We start from the raw sequence: 22,375 nt of genomic DNA, 5'->3' as shown, positions 1-22,375 counted from the left end.
TTCTGCTTACAATGCTGTGCTGCAGCTACTTGTAGCATATTTAGGAATGTACGCTTTAAGTAGGATAGTCACTGTGAAATTGGAAAAAAAAAAAAAAAAAATATTAAATCAAAATTTATCTATTCAAAAATATCGCGTTACCGACATCATAAGGGCGTATAATTTTAATACACCCCTATGGCACCCAGGAACCACAAGGGCATATAATAAAAATTCTGTTTTTTTTTTTTAAGTCCAAAAAAATTTTTAGTTTGAAAAAAATTTTTTTTTGCTTTTCGAAATGTTTCATACAAAAAAATTTTTTTTTGGGAACCGACGTATTTTTATATGAAACGTGCAGAAATGCAAAAAAAAATTTTTCTTGAAACTAAAAATTTTTTTGGACTTAAAAAAAAAATAATTCGATCCTCATCGTGGCTATTATCCCCTTTAAAATAGGTGTCAGCATTTTTACCAAACTACCAACGACTGATGTGTGATTTCATATTTCGTTTCAATCATATACACAAAACACGTGTACAATTATATATTTTTAAAAACACGTGACAATTTACTATTTTATTGCTCAAGTGTTTGCTTAAACATTATTTATTAAAGTTTTTTAATAATAAATAATCCCATAAATAATTTTGAATTTAACTAAAATCATTCCAATCTTTTTTAAATTGTAAAATAATATTTTAAACTTGGAGGTTAGGTAAGATAAATGACATTCTTTAAATTTAAATTATTTTCTATTTAAAATATATAATAAAGAATGCTAAAGTTAGCCGAGGTTTTTAATTTTTTGATTATTTTTTATTTATTAAATTAAAACTAAAAAATATTTTTTAAATGTTGCAATTATAGTTTTTCAAGATTTTAAAAAATGAAATTTTTTTTATCACAATTTTTTCAATAAAAAAAAAATTATAAAATTTTTTAGATGTCGGCTAATTTAATTTTCGTAAAATTTAATAATAAATTTATACAATTAATAATAATGAGGTTGAAGATAGCAGACACTTGACAATTTTTTGATTTTTCTTGAAAAATAAACTAGGCATAGAAAATTATTTATAAAAATTTCATTTATAATTTTTCAGACCTTCTAAAGATGAAATTTTTAATTAAAATTTTCTTGCTATAATTTGTTTGTTAAAAAATTCTTAAAATTATCGGATGTCTCTCAATTTCAGTATCATTAAATGAAAATTAACTTAGCTGATAGTTGATAAATTTAATAATTTTTGTAACAAATAAATTATGGCAAAAAAAAAAATTTATAAAAAAAATTGACATTTAGAAATTAAAAAAAACTACAAATGCAATTTTTTAAAAATAATTTTTTGGAGCAAATTTATTTGTTAAAAAAATTCAAAAATTGTCAACTGACTGCTAACTTTAATGTCATTTATTAATCATATGTATAATTGGTAAATAAATAATTAATAGATTGTAGATAACTATGGAAGACAAAGTTGAAAAAATGGAGCAAAGTGAGGAGAGTGAAGATTCAATGGACGAAGACGTTGATGCTGTCGAAGAAGAGGTGGAGGAGGAGGAGGAAGAGGACGAAGGAGTCGACACTGAGGAAAAAAAAGAGAGTGAAGTTTATTTACCAGGAAAACCTTTAGATAAAGATGAACATTTGGTTGTTGATGAATCAGCTTATAGAATGCTACACAGTGCTCAAACTGGAGCTCCTTGCTTGAGTTTCGACGTAATCCAGGATGATCTTGGATCAGGACGTGAAGTTTATCCTTTGTCAATGTATCTGTTAGCAGGAACTCAGGCTGCTAAAACACATTTGAATAGTTTGTTAGTATTGAAAATAACAAATTTAACTGGAACAAATGAAGATAAAGACGATGATGAGAGTGAATCCGAGGATGAGGACGAGGATGCTGAAAATGGTCCTAAGATGAGTGTGGCCTCGATAAAACACCAAGGATGTGTCAACAGAGTCAGATGTACCCAGTTTTCAGGCGCGACGTTTGCTGCGAGTTGGAGTGAGCTTGGAAGAGTTAATTTGTGGAATTTAGACGAACAGCTGAGAGCATTAGAGAGTCCAGCCACATTGTCGGCTTACAATAAAAGAGCTGAGAAATTAGCCGAGAGCCCGAAGCCTTTTTTCACATTTAAAGGACATTTAGCTGAAGGGTACGGGCTTGACTGGTGTTCTACGGAGCCTGGTGTACTAGCTTCCGGAGACTGCAAAGGCAATATTCATCTCTGGAAGCCAGGAAACGCCACTTGGAATGTTGACCAGAGACCTTATAATTCTCATGCTCCTCACAGTGTTGAAGATATTCAATGGTCGCCAAGTGAGAAAAATGTTTTAGCTTCTTGTTCTATAGATAAAAGGTACTTATTACTTACTATTATTGAAATTAATTTATTTATTTTATGATTGGTTGAATAATTGAATTATAAATTATAAATTATTACTTTTATGTTAAAATAATACTATTTTTATTTTTTAATCTAGTATCAAAATTTGGGACACCAGAGTAAATCCACAATCAGCATGCATGTTAACGGCATCAGATGCTCACACAGCTGATGTAAACGTCATTTCATGGAATAAAAAAGAAAGCTGTTTCATTGTATCTGGAGGCGACGATGGCGCGGTAAAAATTTGGGATTTACGGCAATTTTCAAATAAATCCGAGGCCGCTACTCCTGTGGCGACATTTAAACAACACTTGACAGCAGTCACAACTGTCGAGTGGCATCCAGATGAATCTGCAGTCTTTGCATCCGGTGGTGCAGATGACCAAATTGACCAATGGGATCTTTCGGTGGAATCAGACTCAGTCGCTGGTGAGAGCGAATTGGCAAATTTACCACCACAGTTAATGTTTATCCATCAAGGTCAATCAGATGTCAAAGAATTGCACTGGCACCCGCAGTGCCCTGGCACTCTGATATCGACAGCCGCTTCCGGCTTCAATATTTTCCGGACGATTAGTGTTTAAAATAAATTATTTAAAAAATTTTTATATTAACTATTACTATTGATACTGAATTAATTATGAATTATGTAAGAGATTCAGAGATAATAAATGCCTTATGGTGGGTCTACCATGAGGACAATTCCATGGGTTTTGCATTTGACTCATTTGTGTCAGCAAACGTTGCATTTCTGAAGTATTTAAAGCTGTACCAATCATCACGGCACTTCGACAAGCTCTTGAAGCAAGCATCTGACGTATTCGACTTGGACGTAAAATTTTTCCCTCCAAAAGATTACTGTTCACACCTTCGGGGTCACCTTCTTTTATTAAAAATATTAATTCTTCTATGTCTGTTTGACCGAATTGCCAATATCCACTCACAGGCATTCCAATTAATTTTATTCGTTTACCCACTTGGTCTAGAAAAAAATAATCAATTAATCATTATAAAATTGAGTGAATAAAATAGTAATAAAAAATGAATTAGGCATAGAAAATTATTTACAAAAATGTCATTTATAATTTTTCAAAGCTTCTAAAGATGAAATTTTTAAATAAAATTTTCTTGCTATAATTTTTTTGTTAAAAAATCTCTTAAAATTATCAGATGTCCCTTAACTTTAGTGTCATAACAAAAATGACAAAAATCAGGATCACGGATAGTTGGAAAAACACAGTTAAATTAATTTTAACAATCATTGAATTGCAACGTTTCGTCTTTAATTTTAAGACTTTGTCAAACTCTCAACAATGTCTAAACGATTGTCAAATTAAAAAAACATACACGATCTTTTTTTAATATAATTTTCATTGCAACTATAAATTGGTAATTTAATGTAATGTAATGTAATGTAATGCTTTATTTAATTAATCGTAGGACTATGTTCCCTGACGGCCATAAGTTTACAAACATAAAAATAGTAGATATGCACTCGAAGGTGTTATTAGTAGAAATATAGTAATAACATGTGAATAATATAATATAGTAGTATGATAGTAGTCTTAGGTCTCTTAGTTTTCAATTGCACGGTTTACGTAATAGGATTTCAGTTACAGTTTTTAATTTTTTTAAACTTGAAATTGGAGATTAACTAAAATTTGAACTGCCTTTACGTTTAAAATTGTAAATTTAAAAATTGTCAAATATTAAATAATAAATTGCACTATGCTTTTAATTTGATAGATTTATTTAATCCTGATATTTGTTATCTATTCATCTGGAATTGAACCGTATTAAAATGAGTAATAAAAATATTTACCATCTTCATTGACGTCAAAAGTAAAACCATTGGCATGAAAAAATTCTTGATGTTCAAGTAAAATTGTCTCGTTGACAGCTGTTAGATTTAAAGGCTTTGGTATTACTAATTTTTGCGTTTTTAGTTTAGTTTCACTATTTAATTTCTCAAATCTAAATTTTTCATCACTTGCATGCTGATCTATTAAAAAAAGATCTCCGTCTAATTGCGTAATTATAAATCCCAAGTTAAACTGCCCAATTATTTTCATCTGAAAAATTATCAAAAATATATTTAGTTTTCTATGAATAAAAAATAATTTATCAAAAAAAAAAATTAAAACTACCTCCATAAAATTTTCTTTAGTCAATTGTTTTTTTAATTCTTCCTCTGCATCATTATTTTTAGCTACATCGATCTCAGCTCGGAATTTAATTTTATATTTTAAATCTTTATTTTCTTGTCGTTTAGTTTTTAATTCAACAGCTGCCAGTACTGATTCAAAATCTATTTTTATTTCTCTGTCCGGTAGTTTTTTTAATTTAGTAACATCTATTTCTTGTCTCACGAATTCATTCTTAATACAATTATTTTCTTCATTGATATTATTTTTATTTTTATTTAAATCATTGGAAGATAATTGTAGTTTTTTTGAAGGTGGAGATGTTGAACCTTTTCGTACAAGATTACGTTTAAATGATACCTGCAGTTGAGTTAAAGCCTGCTCCGTAAAATTACCTTGCATTTTGTCCCATTTAGTCTGCAAACTCATTTTAATAGTACCGAATATTAATTTTTCTTGCAATAAAAATATTGTTCGCTTATCTGGAGTGACATTGACATCAGCAGACTGTTGATTTAATTTTAAATTCAAATAAACAAACGGGTATTGCTTATTATTATATTTATGATACAAATTATTAATTAATTTTGATATTTTAGTTAAATTACAGGGACGTCCGTTGACAAAAAAAAATTGCCGATCTGGTGATCCTCGTCCCATTGAGTGTTCGCAACTACTCACGTAAAATTCCCACGAAAAATCAACATTCAAATCTTCCGGTAAATGAAATTCTTCTCTAATATTTTGATCTGGTGTTACTATATCAACAATATTGATACCATTGAGATTTTTTTTACCGAAAATACAGTAAGCGTTATCCAAAACATTGTCAGCTCCATTTGTTGCAACAATACTAGCCTCTGATTTTTTATCCACTTTATTGGTACATGTTATTTTTACTCCAGTTGACACTAAACAGTAACCATACAAAATTTGTATTGCTTTCGAAAATTCGCGTTTAAGATTTTTTTCAAACTCTTTTATTCTCACTGGAAGACTTTTGAATATGTTTTTAACACATACGGTTGTTCCAGTTTCACGTGCACATATTTCTTTTTTTTCCAAACGTCCATTTCGGTCAAACTGCAACTTATATGCATGTTCATTTTCTAAATGCTTCGTTGTTATTGTTACATCTGATAATGAACAAAGTGAACTCAATGCTTCCCCACGAAAGCCAAATGTTGATACTTCTAAGAGGTCACTAAAATCACGAAGTTTTGATGTATGATGCTTCAAACCTAGAATATAATTTTCAATTTATTTTAAGAGGGTATTCTAGTCTAGAAGCTTGAATTTCAGGTCATTTTTTGAAGTGTCGTAAAAAAAAGGCAATCAATATTTTTATGATACATTTTTTTATGAGTTATTTATTAACATTATAAGAATGCAGAAAAAAATTAAAAAAGTTGAAAATTCAAAAAATTCGCAGCTGATGAAGTGAGATTAAGTAAAGATTATCAATCTAGAGTAATTTCGCTATGGCATGAACTAGGGAAAAGTTGAAAAAAAATTTTTTAATGACATTAAATTTATAGCTGTCACTATAATTTTTTTAATTTTCTTTAACAAATAAATTATAGTAAAAAAAAAAATTATTAAAAAAATGGACTTGTAGAAATTTTAATAAATTAAAAATGCAATTTTTTTTTTAAATAATTTTTAAAACAAATTTTTTTGTTAAAGAAAATTAAAAAATTGTCAAGTGACAGCTAATTTTAATGTCATAATTTTTTCATAAAATGGTGACTGCCTGAAAAAAAAAAAAAAAAAAAAAAAAAAATTTACTACTTTTTTTGACTTTTTCGAATCTTTAAAAAATACTAAAAATTGAAATTTGGGGATGATCTCAGTTCATGCCATAGCGAAATTACTCTAGATTAATAATCTTTTTTAGTTTTTAATTTTTTTCTGTATTCTTGTAATGTTAATAAATAACTTATAAAAAAATGGATAGTAAAAATATTGATTGCCTTTTTTTTTACGGCACTTCAAAAAATGAAATTCATGCTTCTAAACTAGAATACCCCCTTAAAACTAATTTATTTCCATACAAAATCATAATTAATTAGATTTACAAATAAAAATTAAGTTAGCCGACAACTAAAAATTTTTAGAATTTTTTTTTAATGAAAAAATGATTACAAAAAAATAAAAATAAAATTTCAATTGTAAAAAACTTGAAAAACAAGGCGTGAAATTTTTTAAAATATTCTTTAGTTCTAATTTAATAATTAAAAGAAAATCAAAAAGTTAAAAACGTCGGCTAACTTTAGTATTATGATTTACAAAACAAATGACTTATAAAAGTAATTTTAAAAAATAGTTTCACCTAGTCCTTCAAAGTCATGCTCCAAAACACCGCTACCGTTATCACTGACGGTGATTGATGTTTTTCCATAATCTATTAGCTTTACATCAATACAGTTAGCTCCACTATCAACGCTATTTTCCACAAGTTCTTTAATTACTACAGCAAGATCCAGCACCACCTGACATTGGTGATTAAATCATTAATTATTATTTCTTGAAAGTATAAAACAAAAATTATGGATGCTTAACCTTACCTGACCTGAACAAATATGATGAACAGTTTCTTTACTAATGACATTTATTTTTTTTGACTTCGCAGTCGTAGCAACAATTTCTACGTTTTCTTCCATCATATTTCTTGGTATTTTCTTATTATAAATCTGAAGAAAATAACACTTAAAAAATTACCGGCATGTTGACAAAATAAATGTAAACAATTTTTCAAATAAAATGCAGCGAATCAAATCTGCGCATATTTTTTGAAACGCATGCGCATTATCAATGTAAACTTTTATACTTTCTTTTAAGATAACCTTATAATTCTTTATTTTTATTGTTATTCTAATATTGTTAACTTTTATTATTATCATTGAGGTAAGGTAACAAATATTATTTATATTGATTTGATAATTTTTATAAAATACTAAAAAAGTAATTATAATTAGTTTGAAACTTACGTTAATATATGATGAAAATTAAATTAGCCATCTGAAAATTTTTATAATTGTTTTTATTGAAAGAATTGTTACAAATTATAAGAAAAAATTACATGACATTAAAGTTAGCTGTCATTTGATTAATTTTTAATTTTATTTAACAATTAAATTAAGTATAAGAAATTATTTAAAAAAAAATTGTATTTTTTTATTTTTAATTTCTAGATGTCATTTTCTTTTCTTATTTTTTTGCCACAATTTATTTGTTAACAAAAGTTCTAAAAATTATCAAATATCTGCTAAATTAATTTTCATAAAAATTAGCAGTCATTTGATCATTTTTTAATTTTATTTAACAAAAAAATTTTTATAGAAAAATTATTAAAAAAAAATTAGATTTTTAATTTTTTAAATTTCTACATGTCAATTTTTTTTCGCTTTTTTTTTCCATCATTTATTTGTTAAAAAAATTCTTAAGATTATTAAATAATATCTGCTAAATTAATTTTCATTTCATAAAAATTACACGTAAAAAATTTGAAAAATTTGTGCAATATCTTTAAAGTATTTTTTTACTTGCAATTTAATTGTTTATTTATTTATTTATTTATTTAAACAAACCCAACAATAATGTTGCTATGAATTTTCAGAAAATTAACAATAACAATGGCATTACGTGGATTGGTTCTTGCACGTAATATTCATACGACAACTATTAATAATGAAATTCGTAAAATGGCACGATTGAGAGTTGTGGATAATAGTGACATAGGTAAGAGAGCTATGTTGGAAGGTCAACCACCAAAGTGTATTCACGTTTACAATAAAAGTTTGGTTGGCTATATAGGTAATTAATTATTTTACGTATTCATTTTTTAATTTAAAAAAATATAACAAATACTAAAACTAATTTTTATCCAGGTGATCGTGTTTTGGTAGCAATTAGAGGTGAAATGAAAAAAGGAATTTTAGTAGGCTTGAGGCAAAATCAAAAGCCCAAAGTACCAAGATTTGATAGTAATAATGTTGTCTTGATTGATGATAATGGTACTCCACTTGGCACACGTATCCATGTACCGATACCACTTATTTTAAGGACAATACTCAAACAAAAAACACATTCTAAGGGTGCTGATTATACCAAACTATTGGCCATTGCTCCAAAATTTGTATAAAATAGACTTGAGTATCAATAAATTAATGAAACACAAGTTGTATTGTTTGTAAGTAATAAAGTAAAATTTTTCATTCAATCAAAATAAATTATACATTAATTTTAAACAAAACAGATCCATTAATTACATCTTTCATCTGTCATGCAAATTAATAAAAAATACAGAGGGTAAATTTTAATTTTAATTTTTTTAACCCTTATGTTAGTAACCGGGTACGCACTGCGGTGTATTTATATCAATAACCCAATGAAAATTCAATATTTTATTTTTAAGTAGTTTGGCTGTCCAATTTTAGAACATAGTAACTGCAAAATTATAATAACTGATTTTTTTCAGTATTGCTGCATTTCTTAGAACTTTTAGACCTTAAGTTCAAGTAATTTTTCTTAAAAATATTTATATTCAAGTACTTTCTATTCATAAATCAAATTTTTTATCAATTTCGCGGGCAAACTTTTTTTTAATAAGAAAAATTTTTTAAAATCTTACAATTATCAGTTACCGTGTTTTGAAATTGGGCAGCCGCGTTGTTGCGTGATAAGTATTTCAATAGAAAATTATGAAATTTTTTTTATTGAAATATAAATATATTAATAATTTACTACCAAAATTTCAGATCAATTCACCGCACGGTTTTTAAGTAATTAATTTTCAAAATTGCGTTTTTTACACGTAGAGGTATAGAGATGGTAAAGTTAGTATGAAATTATTTGGCCCACTCGAGTGGTACGAAAGATTTCATACTAAGCTCTCGAATCGTCGTTTTTCAACTCAAAAGAAAGTTAGTAGCAAGTGCATTTAATTTATTTAATTTTTCAAATAAGCTTAAGCTATAAAGTTGGTTACTAACATAAGTGTTAATGGAAATATAAAAGTATTTTGAAATGGGAAGACATTAAATTTAGCTGTCACTTCACAATTTTTTTAATTTTCGTTAACAAATAAATTATAGCAAAAAAAATTATTTAAAAAATAGACTTGTAGAAATTTTAATAAATTAAAAATGCAATTTTTTAAAACAAATTTTTTTGCTAAAGAAAATTAAAAAAATTTCAAGTGATAGCTAACTTTAATCTCATGAAATGGAATATAAAAAAATATGAAATAAAAAAAGCAAGTAAAAATTTTCAAAATTGTCTTTCTATTTCTATTCTAAAAATTTCACTCAATTGCAGATATAATTATATTTTTTTTCTTTTTGGTAAATTATGTAATTCATGAAAATAGATCAATTAAATATATGGAACTCAGCAGAAGATATATAATCATAATTTACAAGCTTTTTTAATTTTGATAATTAAATTAATAAAAAAAAAAAAAAAAAAAAAAAAAAAAAAAAGAAAAATTAACTTTACTTCATAAACACTCGAATGAAAGATAGGCAATTTTGTTTTATTCAATACACCATACTCTACAAAGTACGTAAAAAAACAAGTTACTTCATATTTATCATTAATAAATTGATGTTACAAATTCACATCCTCCCATAATTTTTATTTCAATTTATAAAATAAGTTCTACATCATCATAAACATTACTAAGAGTTATTATTATTATTATTATTTTTAAATTTATAGCTTTTTAATTATTAATTATTATGTATATCCATAGGAAGTGGGATTAATATCAAAGACCATCATCATTATATCAGTAAATAACGAAATACAATTTTATCTTTTACTTCTTATTAATTTTTTTGATCCTCCAAATCTTATCAGATGAACTAGCGTACTAACTCTACAAGAAATACCACGTTATAACGCGTGAGATCTGATTCAGTCCTGAAGAGTTAAGTACATATAAAAAATTAATTGATTATCGTATCAGGACATCTGAACTATTATTTAATAATAAAAACGCTCAGTTCCACCAACTCAGGCACGCCTGGCTGTTGATAATAAATACACACAATGTCGCTGCTGGTGCAACTAGTCTTATTTTTTTAAATTTCTATTTAGTATTGAGTTTTTTTTTAGCCTCGGTAAATCGTGTATTAATAAAAAGACACCTCTATAAAATTTCAAATAAATGCATAATATCATACTTTTATGTCGAGTAAAGATACATTTTGCTTTAACTATTTTTAAAATGATATACAAAAACAGTTCATTCATTAAATAAACACACAGTACACGATTTACGCACTAATTATTAATTTAATATTTTTAAGTCTCTTGACTAATAATCTCAATCAACAATTGTGTTATTTCTTTGTCGTGTGTATTTATTTTTTTCTAATTTATTATCACGTACTTCTAGACCGATCTGTTTACCCCACATGTTAATACTAACAATTGTTTATATAATTATAAAATATTACTGGACAAAAGTTTTTATTATCACTCATAATAGGTGTTAATAAAAATATTTGATAGTTATATAAACATCTCTTCTTTCTATTTTATAAATTTAAAATTTTTTCATACACTCAAAAAATAGTGCTCTCATGACTCTATTTTCAGTCTAAGTAAGTGAAAATCTTTTGTAACATTACAATCTCGCAATTCATAAAAAAGAAAAAATTATTCTAATTATTATAAATCAGATAGTTAATTTTTTCTTATTTTCGTGTACAGTTAATACGTTCAAGATGTACAAATAATATCACTATTAGAAATTAGCCACCAGCAACGACCAGAGTATACTTAGCTTTTTACAGTAAAAAATACATCTTCTGTAGACATGCATGTATACATGTAGTGTATACACGTACATGGTATTATATACATGTATCTAGTAACGCATTAATTAAATGTATGAGGACATATTTATAAATCTTATTTTTTTTAATGTATCTTCTTTTTTTCTAATAGTGTAAAATATTATAAATTTAATTAGTAGAAATACAAATGATACGGATTTATGCACCGTTAACATTCTTAGCGTTAAAAAAATATTTATAAAATTGTCAAAATTATAAATGTATCATTTAATTGTGAAAATTAATTAACAAAAAAAAAAAAAAAAAAAAAAACAACAGATGATATCCTCACGCATTTTGCGTACAATTGCTATTAAATTCTTCTTGTATGCACTCAGAGCCGAAATTTTTTCGACTTTGGTTTAGTTAAAATTAAAATTTTTTCTTCGTATAGTAATTGAATGAGTTGTTATCAATATTAGTCCCATATAATAAAATTTTAAACAGCTAGGGAGAGTTAGAGAGGGAGGATCAGATACAAGATGTGTGGATATCGGAAAGAAAAACACAAATTAACAATAACAACTATTTACCCATTTGTAACTCTCATTTACTTAAGAAAATCAAAATTAAAAGCCTGTTCAATTCAGTCTTCATTTTATACAAGAAAAAATTTTTATGTTCCAACCATATAATCACCATTAAATTAAAACAAAATATTCATGATCGACCGTGAATAAATATTTACGGTTTACAATAAAAAAAAACCATTTTGTGTTATTACAATAATAATAATAGTTAATGTACAATACAATTATCAGTAATTTTTTTGTTATCTCATAAATTTTTTATAAGTTTCCTTCATCTTTATTTTCACATCAATTGTGATTATGGTCAACACGAAAAAAAAATCCAGACACCTTGCATCGCAACATGCCATTACGAGACAAGCAGAAGGTAAAAATGGGAGCTGAGGATTCATACCTACACGCTAGCTAGATCAATCAAATGTACTTAATCTTTCATTCGTTTTTTTTTTTTTTTGTTATAATTATTATTACATCTTATTAATAATGTACTGTGTCTGTAAGTTTTTTTGTTTTCGATAAATATTTAAATCTTCCTCATCTCGTTTACCATCTTCATTATCACGACCATCATCATCATCATCATCATCATCATCATCATTATTATCATCATTCATCATCATCATCATCATCGTCGTCGTCGTCGTCAAGCTTTCTTCATCCTCACAGGTATAATTATAATATTAATAATAATAGTGTTCATGTCGTTGCGCGCACGCGCACGTGATCGGTGTAACAATTAAAAAAACTTAAAGGCATTATTATAATTATAATTAAAAAAAAAAATGTTAAGCCTTTTTTTATTTACGAAGAGAACAACCTCGGGTATACTTTGTAAAAGGGAAATCGAATTTAATAAACTGGGAAATAGAGAGGAATATTTATTCAGGATTTTAGGACCGGGATTATAATAGGAGATTATTGTGGTGTATTGGGCAACCGAGATATGACGCGTCAGTAGAGATTAATTACTACGAAACAATGTTTAATATATATAAAAAGACTTATTATTTACGCACATCAAACCGTGTTAACTTTAGCTGACAATATAAAATTGTTTCAACATAATTATCCTCTACCTAGATACAATTCTCGATGTAGGCGTTGTGCACCACGCTAAACGGCTAATCGCAATCGTTAAGCGAGCGCCTCAGATTATTGTTGTCTCCTACTTCCTGTCATCTTGGTCACATTCACGGCTTATGTGACCGCTTTTGCCACAAATGTAGCAAATTTTGCCGCCTCCTTCGGTGCAATTACGTGCAATGTGTCCTTGTTTATTGCAGTTGTAGCAATTCTGAGAAAAACGTCCGGAATCATTGCCACCGTCTGGGCAACTACGGGCCATGTGACCTTGTTTGTTGCAGATGTAACAATTTAAGTCGGGTCCCTGTATCATTAAAAAAAAAAATAAATAAATAAATGATGAATAATCACGTTTAATAGCTGATATTGCTTCCACCATTAAATAATAAAAGGAAGAATTTAAAAAAGTTGATAAAAATTATAAACTATATTGAATGTTTTTGTTACCTGTTGGCAATCTTTTGCGATGTGTCCTACACCACTACAGCGGTAGCAAAGTTCTTGATCTTCTTTACAGTCACGAGCAAAATGTCCAAATTGGTTACACTTGAAGCACTTCTCGCGGCCTCGTACGAAACCACCGCCGTCTCTGTCACCGCGTCCTCCACGGTCTCCTCCTCTTGGTCCGCCGGTATTACCCTGGGGGCATTCCCGCGCGAAGTGACCCATTCGGTGGCATTTATAACAAGTACTCGAACTCATTTTTCGTCGATTGTTAATCTCTACAAATAAATAAAACAAAAATATATTTATAACAAATCAACATTATTTAATCACTAAAAAAAAAAAAAAATAAATTATCAAATCACATATATTCAATACGACTGATAATAACAAAAGAAAATTAAATAAAAAAACAATAAATAATAAAAAAAAAAAAAATGTATTATTGAGAATACTATTACACTAAAGAAAATGAATGGTGGGTTGGATAATTTACTTAATTGATAAGGATGCCAGGACTGCGATGAACGAATTGACGGTTGATTATACATATTTTTTTTTTCTTTCATGGCATTTAAAAAGTCTACTCCATTCTTAAAATATATCACTCGCGAGGGGAAAGCTCCGGGAGTGCAAGACGAAGGGAGAGTGTTCTCGTCGGCACCACCAACACCGCCATAGCTGCTACACAAATGGGGAGGTCCGACTCTCTTCTTCTCTCTTGTTAGCTTTTTTTTTTTTTTTTAAATCTTTTTCCGTTAACGTTTATTTCTTTACTCGTATCCTATTCTTTCTTCCTCTCAATCCCGTTGCGCCACCGTCGTACTAAAGTGAGAACACATGTAAAAAAATTTTTCAACTTTCTCTTTCTCTTAATACTAGTTTTATTTTATCTTTCTCTTATAAAGCCAAAATCGTGAGTCGGCAACGTTCGCGAGGTAAATAAAATGGCATCTTGACTAGTAAGGATACACCGGGGGTATGAAGGGTACACGTGTTTAGTAGGGCGTCATTGTAAACTGCGCATCATTCTACACACTGGAATAGAACATGGTGTCGCATTTGCGATGTAATAAAAAAATAACTAGAAAAAAAAATTGAAATAAATCCAAGTTGACAAAACTTCATAAAAAAAATTTGTAAAATTAAAAAAAAATCTATTTAATATTTTAATATTAATTAATTAATTATTTTAAATAAAAAATTGACTTATTTTAGCAATAAATAATATTTTTTCAATAAATGTTGGACTTTTGAGCAACGTGGCTTGCGCCCCCACTTTGCGAATAACCACGCACATACGCCACGGCGCGAAAATGGCAACCGAGAGTGACGCCGTTGATAAATTTTTTTTTCTTTGCATCAACGGTTAATATTTAACGTCACTGCACATGCTTTATTAATAATTATTTTATAAAATACACACCTAAAATAATAAACAATTATAAATTAATATCATAACAATATTCTTTTGTCACTTATAAATATTACATACGCCTAGTAAGATGTTTCGAGGACCACGTGTGGAGTTACACAGAGCGGGCCATGATTATCCAGTAATAGTTAGACCGCCTCGATTAAACATATATATGTATGGATTTACATATATATATATATATATATATATATATATATATATATATATATATATATGTGTGTATATATCGCGACAGATATGTATGAAATCTATATATATGTATATATGTATGTATATGTTGCCGCTGTATAATTGTTGAAACTATAAGTTATTAATAATAAAATTACAAGTAGTTACCTGATTAAAAAGGTGAATAAATGTGGTATATCTCCACGAGTTGTTACAACAGACGATACTAGTTGAAGCAATGAGGTCGAGATTAATAATGTTTTCGAGTGCTTGTAAAAATACAACCGATGCTAGACCGAACGACTACGGCTACCATCAACTATGGGAACGAGACCGGCCAATCGGCGCGCTAGCTACCCGCCAAACCTCTTACTTGCGATACGAACGCCACCATTTTCCCTTCTCCAGTACTACGCAAGTCAAAATAACTTTTACAATTCTTAAATTTTTCGTTTATTTCCTTGTAATTGTTTCCTGAAATTAATAATTGATTATTAGTTAAGTAATAAAAATTTTATTTTTCAGATTCTGGCAAGTTTTCACCCGGAGATTCATCTGTTTGAAATGTAACGATTTTCCAAACTTGACTTGCTGAATTTTTTAATTGGTCCGTGTAAATGTCGGGTGAGTTGAAATAGTGTCGGCGTACCGGCGTCTTGGAGCACGAGGTTGCCAAAAACTTGCGCAGATCACGACACGCATGGTCAGTTATTTGGCAACGTTGCAAATGGCTGTAGAGACTTTTTTATTTAATTTATTGATGCATTTTATTTATTGGTAAATAATTATATTATCATATTTATTCCTACTTTTTTTTATTGGATCTATTATTAAAACTCTTCATATAATTTTTTTTAATTTTTCATTCAAGAGATTGTATTTATTTGAAGTTTACTTCCGTCGTTGAAGGGTTACATAGAAATTTAGCAAAACATTGGAAGAAAACTAGAGCGACATTTTTTTTTAGAATTTTACGGTGGCTTTTACAAGTTTTTCTTTCAAAATATCAGAAAAGTGACAGCTACTTCCTACACAAGTACTGTTTAATAAATATTTATTTTTGTTTATCATTAAAGGCTTTGATTTAAGAAAAAAAAAAAATTATGTCTGAGAAAAGAAATATTGAAGAGACTCATGATAGCGATAATGAGTGGGTTGGTCCAACACCCAGTGAAGCTGCTCCGGTAAAAAAACAAAAAGGTATTTTGTAACCTATTTATTGAAATTTATATTTAATTATTATAATTATTTGCATCTATAATTTTTATTAACAATTTTAATCTTAAAAATAATAAATATATGACTTTTATGATTGCTTTTAGTTTTGGAGTATGAACAAGTTTATATTAACAATTTACCTTCGAGCGAGTGCTATGAAAAGTCTTACATGCACAAAGATGTTGTGACACACTTGTTGGTAACAAAGTAAGTATGTTGTATTTTTTTTTTCTTACATAGGATATAAAGTATTTTTTTAATTAAATTAATTTTTTTTTTGTTTGATGATAGAACGAACTTCATAATGACTGCAAGTTCCGATGGTGCTGTTAAATTTTGGAAAAAGCAGGATGAGTCAATAGAGTTTGTAAAAAATTATAAAAGCCATACAAAGGCTATAAAAGGTCTAGCGGGAAGTTATGATGGAGTTTTTGCTGCTACTGTGGGTCTTGATCAAGTTTTAAAAGTTTACGATGTTACTAATTTTGGTAATTATAAGCTAAAACTCGCGTGCCAAATACCAAACGGACATATTACAGCAGTTTGATAAAGTTCCATGCCAAAAGGGCGTATAAAAAAATCAGGATTTTTCAAAATTTCGAACAACCGTCTTCAAAATTGTCCAGAGATTTGTATAAAAAAAAATTTTTGAAAAAGTCAACATTTTCAATGGTAGTAACTTTAAATTTTCATAATTTTGGACAGTCCATTGATTAAAAACACATATGAATTAAAAATTTTTTCGCGTACTAAAATTTTCATATTTTTTATAAGTTTCTTTTTTTTAAGATGAAAATGTAAAAGATTTCCGTATTTTGATTTTAGTTTTTTCATGTATTTTTTAACTTCGAATAATTATCATAATTTTTTACTCCTTATAAAAGCTCTCAATAAAAGATACATTTTTGTTTAATTGTGTACCTTAAGCGCGAGCGTAAGTATGCTCTACTCTCGCCTAAAAATTCAAACCACCGATTCCGTTGCGTAAAATTGTAGTTAAAGTCCATAATATGTATATATAGAATAAAAAACATTTTATTCTAAGTAAGAAATTATAAGCTAACCGTTAAAAATTTTTTTGAGCTGGATATAGATCTGATGAAAACTCTATTTTCGAAAAACGGAGTAAAACCCATATAATTCCGATTTTAGAAAATTTTTAATTTTCATAGCGGGAAGTTAAAAATTATACGCCCTTTTGGTTTTAGATCACTAAATTTTCAATTTTCTAAAACCAAAAAGATGTATAACTCGAGACATACGCCCTTTTGGCTTTGAAATTTTTTTCATTTTCAGACTTTGAACATGTTTACAAAACGATTGACAAAAAAATATTGTACGCCCTTTTGGCATTTGGCACGCGAAATTTGTTGATCAAAAACATTGTGTTTAAGTCAACGTCTTTAATTTATTTAAAAATTTTGAACAGATATGAATAATATAATCGACTTATCATACGAACCATCGTGTGTCGAGTGGGTTTACTCAACTGGAGATGCAATACCAGCTATAGCTGTCGCTGATCAAAATTCATCAAAAATTTACGTATACAATGGACAAGAAACTAGCCAAATCCTCCATGTTTTTGAAAATCTTCACCGTAAACCCGTTATTGTAATGAAGGTATTACAAATATACTCGTATGTGTTGAAAAATATTTATTTCAATAATTAAAAAATAAACAGTTCTAATATTTTTAGTATTACAGTTTAATGTAGCTTACGATACTTGTATATCAATTGACCAAGCCGGAATACTGGAGTATTGGACGGGCCAAAAATCTCAGTATCAGTTTCCAAAATCAGTGTCTTTCGAGTCTAAATTAGACACTGACTTATTTGAATTTGCTAAGAATAAAACTTATCCATGTGGATTAGCTGTTTCTCTTGATGGCAAACGTTTTGCGACGCTGAGTAGTGATCGTAAAATACGAATATTCACTTTTTTAACCGGTAAATTGTACCGAGTGTTTGACGAATCATTACAAAAATTCAGTGAACTTCAACAAATGACACAGCAGCTTCCAAATATGGAGTTCGGTCGAAGGTTGTATAATATTCCTTACTCATTTATTAAATAACAAAAATTTTTTTAAAATTACTTTGCAGAAGTTGTTAATAATTTTATTTCCATAAAAAATTAACTTGATAAAAAAATTTTAACCCAAAAATATAATTTTGAAGAAAATGAATTTCTTGAGTCAAAAAAAAATTATTCTTGATTTAGGTAAATTTATTTTAGTTAAAGAATTTTTCATCTTGACGCAAAAAAAAAATTTTTTTCAAAATGGTATTTTTCGGTCAAGATTTTTTTTCTTGAATGAAGTCAACTTTTTTCTCAGGGTATAAAAATCTTATGTACAATAATAGAATATAAATCATCAGTTATAATTGTTAGTTGTAGTTATCAAATAGAGCCGTATAATTATTTACTCTGAATTAATATTAGCAATCAGTAATTGACCATTTGAATAATTATTTTAGATTATATGCATCCTTTGAGTTTCCTATTAATTTACCTTTATTATAAGCTTCAATCAACACACTGATTATTTAATAAGTTTATTGACTACTTAATCAATTTTTGTAATATTCACTGACGATCCCAAGAGTAAAAGCATTAGAGTTTGACCAGTTATTAATATTCCATTTCTATTGAATTTCTAATCAAGTGTTAATTAAAAGAATGTATTCGTTGTTGCAGAATGGCAGTTGAACGTGAATTAGATAAAACGAAAACTAATTTAGGCAATATAATTTTCGATGAATCTGGTTATATAATAATGTACAGTACCATGTTGGGAATAAAATTAGTAAATATATATACAAATCGTTGTATACGGATATTAGGAAAACCCGAAAATCTTCGGCCAATGCAGCTAGCATTATTTCAGGTAACTCATTTATGAATTTAAATAACATAAATAATTTAAGGGGTTACATGGGTTTCCTCCGGGGAAAAATGGCCTATTTTAAAAAATTTTTTTTTAATAGAAAAATAAATTATTTTATTCCCAATTTTTACAGTCTTGAATATATATGTTAAATAAAGGATTACTGAAATTAAAAAAAAAATACTAAAAACTCTGCTAATGTAACGTCATTTCCGGCGAGCCCTCGGAAAAAATATGTGTTCGCGTGATCAGCAGAACTCCTAGCAGGATTATTTGAAATGGAAAAAAAAAAAAAGTGCTTTAGTTGAGATTTTAAACTAAGTCTTTAACGAAGGAAAAAAAAATGAAAATTGGATTTTTGGCAGAAGTTTTTACAAAAAATATTAAAAATTTGGCTAAATTTTCGCGGCATTTTTTTTTTAAATAGTTGTAAGTGAAAAAAAAAATCTTCCGTTCAAGACCTTGTAAATTATATCTTGAAGACTTATCTAAAATTTCATCAAGATTGGTTGAGTAGTTCTCGAGAAATCTTAGGTGTCGTTTTTGAAAACATAGTTTTGAGAAAAACGCGTTTAAAGTTTTGAGTGACAATACAACAGCGCCTTGAGCGCGCAACTTTTTAAAACTGTATCTCCGAAACTATTATTTGAATCGATTTGAAACTTTAGGACACTATTCTAGAGATGTTGTAGAATTTAATAAGACAAAAAAAGTCGATTTTTTGAAACCGAGAAACCTATGTAATCCCTTAATACATTTATATGACTCGTTAATTATTAATATATTGATTTTTCAATTTACAGGGTAAAGCACGTCAAACAGGAGTAGCTGTGACAGTTGAAATGCAAGCCGCAGATAATCCAACGCTCGATCTAATAAAACCCGACCCGACACTTTTTTGTACAGCGCATAAAAAAAATCGATTCTACTTATTCTCACGACGTGGACCTCAAGAAGTAGAAGGCCAAGAGAATGACAGAGATGTCTTCAACGAAAAACCATCCAAAGAAGATATTATTTCTTCAACTGAAGCCAGTATTATGCAAAAGATTTACGACACAGCTATTATTCACACAGCTCTGGGTGATATTCACGTATCGTTATTTGGCAAAGATGTTCCCAAGACCGTTGAGAACTTCTGTGTACACTCAAAAAATGGGTACTATAACAGCCACATATTTCATCGTGTTATTAAAGGGTTTATGATCCAAACGGGTGATCCTACTGGAACTGGAACTGGCGGTGAATCTATTTGGGGTGGAGAATTCGAAGATGAGTTCAAGCCCCATTTGAAACACGATAGACCTTACACGTTAAGTATGGCTAACGCTGGAGCTAATACCAACGGCAGTCAATTTTTTATAACTCTCACACCAACGGTATTTATTTATTTTATTTTTTTTATATTGTAATTAAGCATTATAAAAATTGGTAATTATTTACAAGTGAGGTTTACCTTATTTTTGGCTAGATCTAGGTGAAAAATTAACATTTTAAAAATTTTTTTTATTCTGCTTTGTTTTATGACGCATTTAAGATAAAAAATATCGTGAAAGAAAAAAATAAAGATTTCGATAGCTTTTTTCCTTCAAAGATTGGAAAAATTTTCGGTTCATGTTTTTAGATAAAATTTCTTTTTTTTTAAAAGTACATAAAAAACTAACAATTTAAAAAAAAGTTGAATCACAATTTTATAAAAAATTTATAAATTTTTTTGAAAATTTTTAAAATTTGTTAAAATTGTGATAATCAACTTTTTTTTTTTTTTTTTTTATGTATTAAAAAAAAATGTATCAAAAAAACAAACAGAAATTTCGTTCAAAAAAATAAAAATTAAAATAGTTGACCCCATTTATAAATATTTACCTAAAAATTTATTTCTTTAATTTAATAATCTCATTTTTTTAATTTTTTCAGCCTTGGTTAGACAATAAACATACGGTATTTGGACGAGTTATCAAAGGAATGGAAGTTGTACAAAATATAAGTCAAGTTAAAACTAATCCGAAGACAGACAAGCCTTATGATGACATAAGGATAATTAGCATCACTGTTAAATAAATAAATTTTTATATGTTTGTATGCCAAGGAAAAATTTTGTCTCTAATTTAATAAACTTTTTGCTGTACAAATAACTAAGTTACTTTGTCTTATAATTTTAATCATTTCAGTTGAGGGTTTTCTTTAATTAATATTATACATAATGGCTTTAATTAAATTACTTGCAATCATACAGTACTTATAAATATATTAACGCTCAAGCGGTTAAAATTCTTTAGAATAAATTGTAAAAATGCATTCCCCACAAAATTAAACCACATTATTGTTAATAGGAATTTAATTACATGCAATTAATTTCTGTTCTAAGACGTTGAATTTGAACACAAGAAGGTGAACCAGATGGTTTCTGTAATTGCGAATTTTGTAATTTGAAATAGTTTGATGAAAATCTCTGTACAATTAATAAAAGTGATTTTAGCAAGAGTAAGTCTAAGAATTAAATTTAAATTATAATCGGTTGTATGGGGATAATTTATATTATTCAGGGGAGAGATACATGTAAACGCTTTAATTTTTACCGTTTTTTAAGGATTTTTTTAACTGGGAAAGAATGAAGTAATCATTTTGAAAATTTGTAGGGTTATTTATTATATATTAAAGTACAGAAAAAAATTGTTTTTTAATTTTTTTTTTTCAAAATAGCCGCCGTAAAAAAAAAACATCAATTTGCGGGCATTCTCACTTCTCGTACGGTGATCGGAATTTAAAAAAATTAGTTTGTATGTGTTCATAAAACATATATATTCTAGTTAAACCAACAAAAAAATCAAAAAGTCAAAAAATCGTAAATTGGCTCACCTCAAAAAAAAAAGTTCGATTTTTTACCCTTTTTTCGATGGTTTTTTGGTAAAAGGGTTAATTTTTGAAAGTTTTTTCGGAATGTTACAGGTTTAACTAGAAGTTATTACTATAAAGTAGACGTGTAAAAAATTTCATTGGAATCGATTGAGAACTTTTTGAGTTATTCCGCCCACAAATTTCAAAAAAGTCGTTTCGAAAAAAACGCGTTTAAAGTTTTGACTCACGCTCAAGCGCCGAGTTAAAGCGAAGCACTTAAATGAGTTTTTAATATACAAATAATGATAATTTTGTTTTGAAAATTTACAGGCATATTTTTGAGATGATATTTTAATGATTTATAAAAAAAAAAAAAACCGATTTTTTTTTTTACATGT

The 22,375-nt window shown here is 27.9% G+C and overlaps 5 protein-coding genes across 8 annotated transcripts; 3 read left to right on the top strand and 2 right to left on the bottom strand.

Annotated features, from left to right (window-relative positions):
- The first annotated feature begins 462 nt into the window (after nucleotides 1-462).
- On the top strand, nucleotides 463-3,083 carry L(2)09851 (WD repeat-containing protein 1 l(2)09851). The gene is made up of 3 exons (XM_074241048.1): nucleotides 463-697; nucleotides 1,435-2,346; nucleotides 2,471-3,083. The coding sequence occupies exons 2-3, from the start codon at nucleotides 1,448-1,450 to the stop codon at nucleotides 2,958-2,960; spliced, it is 1,389 nt and encodes a 462-aa protein (XP_074097149.1). The 5' UTR covers nucleotides 463-697; nucleotides 1,435-1,447; the 3' UTR covers nucleotides 2,961-3,083.
- Pms2 (mismatch repair endonuclease PMS2) lies at nucleotides 3,015-7,274 on the bottom strand. Its single transcript, XM_074241012.1, has 5 exons — nucleotides 7,088-7,274; nucleotides 6,853-7,012; nucleotides 4,524-5,761; nucleotides 4,199-4,448; nucleotides 3,015-3,358 (listed from the first exon to the last, which is right to left on the bottom strand). The coding sequence occupies exons 1-5, from the start codon at nucleotides 7,184-7,186 to the stop codon at nucleotides 3,015-3,017; spliced, it is 2,091 nt and encodes a 696-aa protein (XP_074097113.1). The 5' UTR covers nucleotides 7,187-7,274.
- Nucleotides 7,275-7,292: 18 nt separating this feature from the next.
- Mrpl14 (mitochondrial ribosomal protein L14) lies at nucleotides 7,293-12,468 on the top strand. Its single transcript, XM_074241183.1, has 3 exons — nucleotides 7,293-7,427; nucleotides 8,140-8,336; nucleotides 8,411-12,468. The coding sequence occupies exons 2-3, from the start codon at nucleotides 8,156-8,158 to the stop codon at nucleotides 8,662-8,664; spliced, it is 435 nt and encodes a 144-aa protein (XP_074097284.1). The 5' UTR covers nucleotides 7,293-7,427; nucleotides 8,140-8,155; the 3' UTR covers nucleotides 8,665-12,468.
- A 408-nt stretch (nucleotides 12,469-12,876) lies between these two features.
- Nucleotides 12,877-15,357, bottom strand: Cnbp (CCHC-type zinc finger nucleic acid binding protein). Of its 4 annotated transcripts, none has more exons than XM_074241105.1 (3): nucleotides 15,197-15,357; nucleotides 13,426-13,700; nucleotides 12,877-13,282 (listed from the first exon to the last, which is right to left on the bottom strand). In XM_074241105.1, exons 2-3 carry the CDS (start codon nucleotides 13,678-13,680, stop codon nucleotides 13,061-13,063), a joined length of 477 nt encoding a protein of 158 aa, XP_074097206.1. In that variant the 5' UTR covers nucleotides 13,681-13,700; nucleotides 15,197-15,357; the 3' UTR covers nucleotides 12,877-13,060. The 4 variants fall into 4 exon arrangements, with proteins under 4 accessions (XP_074097206.1, XP_074097222.1, XP_074097214.1 ...); XM_074241121.1 differs by lacking the exon at nucleotides 15,197-15,357 and adding an exon at nucleotides 14,918-15,028; XM_074241113.1 differs by lacking the exon at nucleotides 15,197-15,357 and adding an exon at nucleotides 14,849-14,989.
- A 632-nt stretch (nucleotides 15,358-15,989) lies between these two features.
- LOC141526183 (peptidylprolyl isomerase domain and WD repeat-containing protein 1) lies at nucleotides 15,990-21,274 on the top strand. Its single transcript, XM_074241023.1, has 8 exons — nucleotides 15,990-16,228; nucleotides 16,351-16,453; nucleotides 16,538-16,734; nucleotides 17,676-17,869; nucleotides 17,955-18,292; nucleotides 18,950-19,139; nucleotides 19,943-20,518; nucleotides 21,057-21,274. Exons 1-8 carry the CDS (start codon nucleotides 16,132-16,134, stop codon nucleotides 21,198-21,200), a joined length of 1,839 nt encoding a protein of 612 aa, XP_074097124.1. The 5' UTR covers nucleotides 15,990-16,131; the 3' UTR covers nucleotides 21,201-21,274.
- Nucleotides 21,275-22,375: the final 1,101 nt, after the last annotated feature.

The sequence above is a fragment of the Cotesia typhae genome, unplaced genomic scaffold (assembly GCF_013202065.1).
Source record: "Cotesia typhae breed Kobodo isofemale line unplaced genomic scaffold, CoteBio_Ctyphae contig_11, whole genome shotgun sequence".
In the NCBI taxonomy this organism is placed as follows: Eukaryota; Metazoa; Arthropoda; class Insecta; order Hymenoptera; family Braconidae; genus Cotesia; species Cotesia typhae.
This window is presented reverse-complemented; position numbering and strand designations above follow the sequence as displayed.